Source organism: Triticum urartu, chromosome 3 (assembly GCF_003073215.2).
Source record: "Triticum urartu cultivar G1812 chromosome 3, Tu2.1, whole genome shotgun sequence".
NCBI lineage: Eukaryota > Viridiplantae > Streptophyta > Magnoliopsida > Poales > Poaceae > Triticum > Triticum urartu.
The window spans coordinates 90762714-90771354 of NC_053024.1; the positions used below are offsets into that span (position 1 = coordinate 90762714).

At 46.8% G+C, this 8641-nt stretch overlaps 1 protein-coding gene across 3 annotated transcripts; it reads left to right on the forward strand.

The window, feature by feature from the left end:
- The first annotated feature begins 2289 nt into the window (after positions 1 to 2289).
- LOC125543040 (aromatic aminotransferase ISS1) lies at positions 2290 to 8439 on the forward strand. Of its 3 annotated transcripts, none has more exons than XM_048706285.1 (10): positions 2290 to 2339; positions 3238 to 3329; positions 3443 to 3490; positions 3979 to 4107; positions 4792 to 4851; positions 5138 to 5294; positions 5500 to 5606; positions 5718 to 5776; positions 7296 to 7404; positions 7645 to 8439. In XM_048706285.1, exons 2-10 carry the CDS (start codon positions 3267 to 3269, stop codon positions 8095 to 8097), a joined length of 1185 nt encoding a protein of 394 aa, XP_048562242.1. In that variant the 5' UTR covers positions 2290 to 2339; positions 3238 to 3266; the 3' UTR covers positions 8098 to 8439. The 3 variants fall into 3 exon arrangements, with proteins under 3 accessions (XP_048562242.1, XP_048562241.1, XP_048562240.1); XM_048706284.1 differs by lacking the exon at positions 2290 to 2339 and adding an exon at positions 2420 to 3105; XM_048706283.1 differs by lacking the exon at positions 2290 to 2339 and having other exon boundaries at positions 2421 to 3329.
- Positions 8440 to 8641: the final 202 nt, after the last annotated feature.

Genomic DNA, 8641 nt, shown 5'->3' on the forward strand with positions numbered 1-8641 from the left:
TGAAGAAGTTCTCTCACCCTTCGTGTTTCGATTCCTGTCGGAGAGTCGCCTTCCATCGGGAGAGCCGCCAAACGAGCCGATGCAGCAATGAGGTTTTCCAAAGGATTGGAGAAGTGACCTGGTGGTGTTGGCGCATAATGAGGCGGAGCGGTATACATGCGAGGTGGTTCCATGGCACGCGGCTGAACCGGTGCTCCGGGTGTCGTGATTCGATTTGCCTCCGGCGGGTTACTTGGACCTGCCCCGGGTGTATGGAAAAGGTTCCTAGGATCGAGCGTCAGAGGTAGACGTGACTGAGTTTTCTGATGCCTTCTCCTCATGACCTCGTTTGACGCGTTCAGATCCATCGAGAGCCGGAAAGTCTCCGCTTGAAGCTGCTGAGCACGAGCGTCCAAAGCCACCCGCTTCGTGGCCATCCTGGCCTCTTCTGCTGCTAAATTTTCCTTGGCCTGTGCCATCTCTTCGCGTACCCGTGCCACCTCCGCGTCATGCTGAACTTTATCCGCCGGCTCTATCACGACAGTCAACAGAGCCGTCAGCTTATCCATGAGGTCCATTAGCATCTGAGCCGAGGGGCGCGCGGGGTCTCCTGACCCGGCCGCTGCCGATCCGGTGTTTGTTGCTGCTGCAGCCGTGGAGTTCTGCCCGGGCTGAGTGCCTGCCATGAAGACTTCGGCTCGATTCGGCGGCTCAAAGGGGTCCGGAATACTGCTGCCATCGGAACAGCCCCCAAGCATGCCATCCTACAACTGATACAAAGAATCCGTCTCGCCTGTTGATGACGTAGCGTCGGAACAGATGGCCGTCTCACCGCCATCCACTGATCCTTCCGAGTATTCACCTCCATGTATGCAACCCACAAAGGCACGCTTTATAGCGGGCCGGGCCCGGGCGGGCCTCGCGCGCTGAGCCGTCTCGATGATGTTGGTGCAGACGTCCGGCTCAGGGCCCGATTCGCCGATCCGGCCAATGAAGACATGAATCCCGCCGAAGGGGACCCGGTACCCGTACTCAATTGAGCCGGTCTCGGGGCCCCAGCTTTCGTCGTCGATGTAGAGCTTGCCGCGACAACTCTTGGTCATCCGGCCCACAACGTATCCCTTGAGCCCTTCAAAGTTGCCCTTCAAGAACTCAAATCCACCGTGCGCTGGCCCCGCGGTGGGCGCCAACTGTCGTGGAATTGTCACGGCAGATATCCTAGCAAAAGGACTTAGTCGTAGGGCCATCGCAACTAGGAAGCTTAAAGGGGTTAATCGGGACAAAGGACACGAGAGGTTTTTATACTAGTTCATCCCCTTACGATGAAGGTAAAAGTCTACGTCTAGTTGTGTTGGAATTGCTGGGGTTTCGATCACCAAGAGGCTAATCCGCCGGCTTGGATCTCGATCTCTTGTTTCTTGCCCTAAGCCGCCGCCGGGTCGTCCCCTTATATACACAGGTTGACGCCTGGCGGCCTACGGAGTCCCGGTCGGCTCATAAAACGTGTCCGGCTCGGTGACTTCTTTTATATGCCTTTCTTTACAAGTCTTTCCTTACATACGGCGGTTTACAATATTGGGCCTAAAACCGCCTCTGGGCTTAGGCCTTCTATAAATCTTAATAAACTATCGCCTTGAATGTTATTGGGTTTCCTTTGTGACACGTCATTGGGGCTGACCCGGCCCCTCCTGGACGGGTCATACCTGATAGCTATATCCCCAACAGAAAGGGAGAGAGATGATTTGACTTGTGAAGGCAAGAAAACAAAATCGAAAGGGGAAAATAACCGGTGCTTGTGGGCCAGATACGATAAGGCCGAGACATGTGCCTGGCCTATAGATACGTGTCGTGCGGTTTATATGAAATCCGTCCGTTTTGAATGAATTTCGTTCGGTTCGTTCGAATTGTTGGCCGGATGTATGCGGACAGTGTTGTATGGCGGCTCTCCGCATCTGTGTCTGCGACTGGTCCCCTCTCTTTTCACGGACGTATGCGGGAGAAAATTTACGGGTTGTTTTTGAGATAATAAAGGCCCATAGAATACGTGTCGTGCCTGAGAATCGGCTGATTTCTTTCCCGTTGAGGCCGTTTTACGAAAAGAAAGAAGAAAGTAAGAGCACCGGATGCACGATTCCATGTCGTCTCTCCAACCCTCCAGTTCCATGCCGTCACGTCACCGCTCACGCCTGGGACCGATCCGAGCCAACTCAGTTCATGCACGCAGGCACGCCCGCCGCGACAGGGACCCGACGACGCACACGCACCCACCCACCTCCGCCCATCGCGTACTACAAATTACAGTAGCCGGAGACCCGACGGACGGCGTACAGTCGTCGTCACCCGCCGCGCCCAGCCTCCCGGTAAGAAGCCAAGCCAATCCAATCCAAGCCTTCCCTCCTCGTTCTCCTCGTGCGGGTGGATAGAGTAGAGTAGATAGGCAGAGTAGATCGACCGCGCGTCGCCGTGGACTCGCGGGGTTGGTGGTTTGGTGGTGCCATCCTCACCCGTGTGACCGGGTCCGCTGTGTGCGCAGCACAGCACGGTGGCTGGCTGCCTGACCGGGTCTGCCTCCATCTCCGGGCCTTTTTGTTCGCACCTGGATTATACTACTGCCATCCCCCGATTTCCCTGGGAAACGCAAAGTGTGCCTTCGTCGCCAGAGATCTAGCGCCGGTGGCATGGCACCTTCCCGTGTTCTTTCTTTATTTATAGCCTCAGCTCCCCACTAGGAGTTTTGTTTCCATCAACAAAACCTAACCATTAATTTGACCAGAATTATCCGCGTGAAATGCCGCCCCCCTAAATCTCGCAGCAGCAGAAATTGGGCTCGCATTTTATTTTCACACCAAATGGCTGCCAAAAACACTAGTATTTTTTAGTCCCAAGAAGGAGAGAGAGAGAGAGAGAGAGAGAGCTCAAGGCTTATCCTCCTCCTCCAGCGACCCGGCTGGGCCAAGAAAGTCCAGGGGAAGAGACAGAAAAGAAGAACAGAAAACAGTTGGAAAAAGAGGCCGGGCTCCTCGAATCTCTCACTAATTTTCTCCTTGTCTGCGTGCCTACGCCTTGCCTCCTTCGGGGTTGGTGAGCGAGCGAGCTCGGGATCAGTTGGGGACTACACACCCAGAGGTTGTTGTCCGAGAATTATTTAGGCCCGCCCCCTTCTTCCTTCCACGCCTTCTTAGCCTCGCCTCGCCTCGCCTCCCTTCTCTGGTCAGTCTTCTCGGATCTCCGGCTCAAATTCGTCTCCCCAATCCCCAGTTCCAGGTTCTTGGAGGAGGGGGGAGGCCATGGGCAGCTTCGCCAAGCTGGCCAAGAGGTGCGTGGAGACGGAGGCGCCGGTCATGGTGAAGGTGAGATAGACCTCCCCACCCCACCCCACCTCGTCAACAATCTCCTGCCTTTATTATCCCCAATTTCTTTGTCTTACTTGGTGGCCTCTTCCTGGTTCCCTTTTTTCTTTCAGATACAAGAGCTGCTTCGAGGGGTCACTGGTGTGATGTCGCTTGCGCAGGTAAACCTGCCTGAATTTCTTGGCGTATTAACCTATCATTGTGTTTGTTCCGGTGTTGTTTGGGAAGATTCTAGGCGATAGGATTGCGGAAAGGAAAGAAAGACAAATGTAAACTAAAATGGATCATCTTGTCTGTAAATCTTTCAACGTGTAAGTTAATTCAGGAGTAGGTTACACATGACAACTTAACATGTTTCAGATAACACGACTATGGACTATATATCATACGCTATTTAAACAATGATTATATAGTATCAAGCATGGAGGATTGGAGATTGATAACTACACCCTCCGATCCATATTAATTGTCACTGATTTGTGCCCCTGGTTCGGTTTCTTAAAATGGTGTTTGTGCAAAGTGATACACCCCATATCTATTTGTAACAGAAGCGTATCTGATACTTTCCTATCAAAGCGAGCGGGTCGTGCGTATTTACCAGAAATCGATCCGTTGTCTTCTTGTAATCTTGGGCAGATCTTGACTGTAGGGAATTGTTTATTGGCAACCTCCTGAGACAGCCCTGAACAAGGTCAAGGAAATTGTATGGGAACCAGCAACCAGTAAATATGGTGCTGATGATGGCCTTCCCGAGCTTCGAGAAGCACTTCTCGAGAAGGTACGTCTTTTCATCTGGAGTTATATATTGACTTATCATTGGATCATGTCCCCATGCTAGCAAGCCTTGCACACAAAGCCGTTACCATGCAAGACAAAAGCACCCATGTGCCTTCTGCTAACCCACTGTCATGTTAGTTTTTTACTAGACTAGAGGTATTTGATCTTAGTGCTAGGAGTAATAGCATGAATTGCACTTTAGTTGATTATTCATTAAAGGATAGCAGTATGCCATGTGTTTGCGATAACTATTTTGTATTCATTAACTGAGAAAACAAGTTGATTTTTGGTGTGCACTCTGAAAATGCTGTCTAGAAAGTTAAAAGTACCACTTGGATTTCATATGCAATGCGTTTACCAGCTTTCTTCATCCTGATTATCTTCCATAATCATGAAAATGTGATCCAGAAAGTTATTATAGAGTTGAAGTACCACTTGGATTTCATATGCAATGCTATCGTTTATCAACTTTTGAAATCATGAGCTAAATTGTTCCTTTGTATAAAACCTTCAATGCTTATGTAACTGTGTTGCTTACTGGGACAAGATTTTTTTAATAATGTTTGAAGGATTGCTATTATTTAACTCGACTCTTGTTAGCCCTATCCTTATTTCTCTACATTGTCTTCTTGGCACTATGAACAGTTAGTGTATTCTTTGCTGATTTTTTAGGGATTGTTTGCAGCTTCGCAGGGAGAATAAGCTAACCAAGTCATCGGTTATGGTGACTGCCGGTGCAAATCAGGTAAAGCACATTACTTTTCATCTGGTTTATCACAGCTTTCTCGTGCCTCTACTTCTTTTGCATTGTTTAGCATTTAGCTGTCAGGCCATAGGTTATTGTCCCCAATTTATCTCCTGTTTTAGTTCTATGAAATACTACCTGCTTACTTCCCTGTATGACTGCTACGCCAAATCTTGTATGAAATACCTGCTTACTTCCCTGTATGATTGCTACGCCAAATCTTGTTTTACAACTAGGTTTGTCCAATAAAGTGATCTCTTACATTGGTTCTTCTGTGTTTTGGCAGGCTTTTGTAAACCTTGTTCTGACCCTTTGCGATGCTGGTGATTCAGTTGTCATGTTTGCACCATATTATTTCAATTCCTTCATGTCATTCCAGATGACTGGCGTCACTGATATATTAGTTGGTGCTAGCAATCCCAAGACACTTCATCCTGATATTGGTAATATGACTACCATATATCTAATCTAAAATAAGTTTCCATACCTAGCTTATGAGTGCAATATATTTTTAGATTGTTAGATCAAGTGATGCCATAGGTCTTTGCCCTGTTATGACCTCTACATGTGGTCCGAGAAAATTTATACAGGTCGCTTGAAATTTAATTTGTTTGGAATGCATATTTTACACCGTGCTTAAAAATGCAGATTGGTTAGAGAAGGTGCTGAAAGAAAATAACCCTATCCCTAAACTTGTTACTGTTGTCAATCCGGGAAACCCTTCTGGAGCTTTTATTCCCAAGCCTATGCTACAGGTTAACTCTCTCCCCTCTCTCACTTATGGGTTCTCTTGTACGCCTGCACACACCCGCACACTTAACATGGAGTTGGCATTTATTATTTCTAATATTGAATTGTCATTTCAGAGAATTTCAGACCTGTGCAAGAATGCTGGTGCATGGCTGGTGGTTGACAATACCTATGAGTAAGTTAATACTGACATACATGCATTTGTTTGTTTGTGTTTTCTAAAGCTCCTCAATCCTCTCTCATATTAAAAAAAACAAAGAAGTGCAGCATAATGTTTTATGCAAAACAATGAGTCACACTTGAAAATTACCACCTTAAATCATGGTTAGAGTTTAGGAGGACTGGTTATTATAAGTAAACTAAAATATAAAAAAATGACTTTTAGTATACAATTTTAATGTGTATGCATAAGCTATTTTGGAATACATCAGAATGTAAAATCCCATTTAGCATTGTCTTTAAACAAAAGTCGATAAGCTAATTAACTGCTAATTTTATTGGTAGAGATTCTAAGTAAAGGTAATGCTAATGAACAGATCTATAGAGAGTGACTTGCTAAGATAAGGGATCTATGCTGTGCAGTGGTTTGTCAAATTTAGTTAAGACTCTCCTGCTCATAAACTTCGGAAAGTCCTCCTTTTTGGCGACAAGACAACTCTAGCAGAAGGATTGATGTTTTGGGTCACACTACACTAACAACCCGTCTGCCCCCCGTTGCTTGCGTTGAGGCGCATCTTGGCCTCATTGGTGCCTGTGACATTTGGCGGCGATAAGCTTGTCTTCCGCCATTCCATTCATGCATGTAGCATTGCATGATTCCCTCCTTGTCATGTATGGGGATGCTAGTGATTTTCATTTGCAGTATCACTGCCATGAGCCTGCTTGGTTGATCTACAATGCCTCAAGCAGGTGTGAGGGAGGTGGCTAGCACATCTATCGTTTGAACTTTGTAATAAAAAATCCACCTTTTGATGGTGTCGAAAATAGGCCCTCCAATTCACTTAAAGGTCGATTAACTAACAGGTTAGCCTTTAGGAGAGCGTTTTAAAAGCGAGGGGATTAGAATGAGCCCAAATCCCATGTTGAGTGATTAGTAAAGGACTTCCCCTTTCAGCCTCCAGAAAGCAATCCCAGATTAATCTTGTTATTGGGCAGCGTGGTGACCACTAAGTGGCATCGGAGGGAACAGGATCTGTACTTAGCCCTGTGATCACGCAATCAATATTTTGTTCATTTTCTCCTACTTTGCCCTTTCTCTACATCGCATATCGTGTCTACATCTGTACTTGACTGACTCAATAGTTGACTCATGAATGTTGATCTTGGTTTTGCTATTTTCTTTGCCTGATGTTGATGATTCTTCGCTCATGAATCACACTAATAATAACTTCATATACATATAATATGTATGGACTGACACATGCAACCCAGTAAATTCTTGTATACTTGAGTATTTGATGTGGAGGCGTTCAATTCCCCTATATTTTGTAGGCAATTTGTATTATACGATGCTTGTGTTTCATGTCGTCTTTTGCAATGGTTTTAGATTCATAACTGCACAGAAAATGGCTAATCTTCTATGTTGTATAAATAAATTGTGCGTGGCGCCTGTAGTTCAGTTATAATATTTACACTTTGGCTACAGTATAACTTAGATCTTGAACTCAGTTACAAAATTGGTTGGCCTTTTCCAGGTACTTCATGTATGATAAAATGGAGCACTACTGCCTAGAGGATGATCATATTGTCAACCTTTTCTCGTTCTCAAAGGCTTATGGAATGATGGGGTGGCGTGTAGGATACGTAAGTGTACCATGCTCTTTTCTATCTTTTGCTTATGCTTCAGTTGCTGTTATAGGAGTGAATACTGAACCTTTTCAGTTCCATATATCCTTTCCTGCACAAGTACTTTAATTGTTACTAAGTCAATACTTTTGGACCAGTGAATGCATTATTTATAAGTAACCAAAGCCGCTGTGCAATCTGTGTAAGTAAGAAGATGAGCAGTTAGTCTTACAAGGGCTGATCAATTGGCTGCTGCAGATCGCATATCCAAGCGAAGCCGATGGTTTCCACGCGCAGCTCCTTAAGGTGCAGGATAACATACCTATCTGTGCTTCCATCATCGGGCAGCGCCTGGCTCTATACTCATTGGAGGCCGGCCCAGAGTGGATCAGGGAAAGGGTGAACGATCTCGTGAAAAACCGCGAGCTGCTTGTGGAGGCAATGTCTCCCCTTGGTGAGGGTGCTGTCAAGGGTGGGGAGGGTGCCATCTACCTCTGGGCTAAGCTGCCAGACAACTGTTCAGACGACTTTGAGGTTGTCAGGTGGCTCGCGACCAAGCACGGCGTCGCAGTGATCCCCGGGAGCGCCAGCGGAGGCCCCGGATACATCCGTGTTTCCTTCGGAGGGCTGAAGGAGGAAGACACGAGGCTCGCCGGCGAGAGGCTAAGGCGGGGTCTGCAAGAGCTGGTGACCGATGGGATGGTACAGTAACAACAGCCCGTCGTATGTAAGACAGTAAGAGTACATTTCTACATTCAGATCACACAGGTCCGATTTTTTCGACGATACGATTCTGCCGGGATTAGTTGATTCAGAGGAGCAAAAGCACCATATATCCAAGTCTTTTGTATCTTACAGAATCACCATGCTGGAGGTGCCTGATGGGAATGGCAATTGGTGTACTGAGAATTGGGGCAAAATAAAAAAGCCGCGCAGCCCCCGTGTCGTAATTCTCCGTTCGGTACTTCCTGCCGTTTAATTTACCCTTTCCCCCAGCAACTGTACACAAGTGAAATACGACAATTATAAGGTGCTTTTACACGCCTTCCCTGAGCCGTCTGTGTTTCCTGTTCTTGGCTTGGCTTGCAGTTTCATCAGAGCCTGGAAACTGAAAACACCGCAGTTTCTATAGCTGACATAACTGATGCTTCGACGAACAAACCGACCAGGTGTTTTCTGAACATGAATGCCCATGTTCAGTAACTTGGTCGTTTTGCTATGCATGCCTCTTAAGTTCTGCTACCTGCCTAGTTAG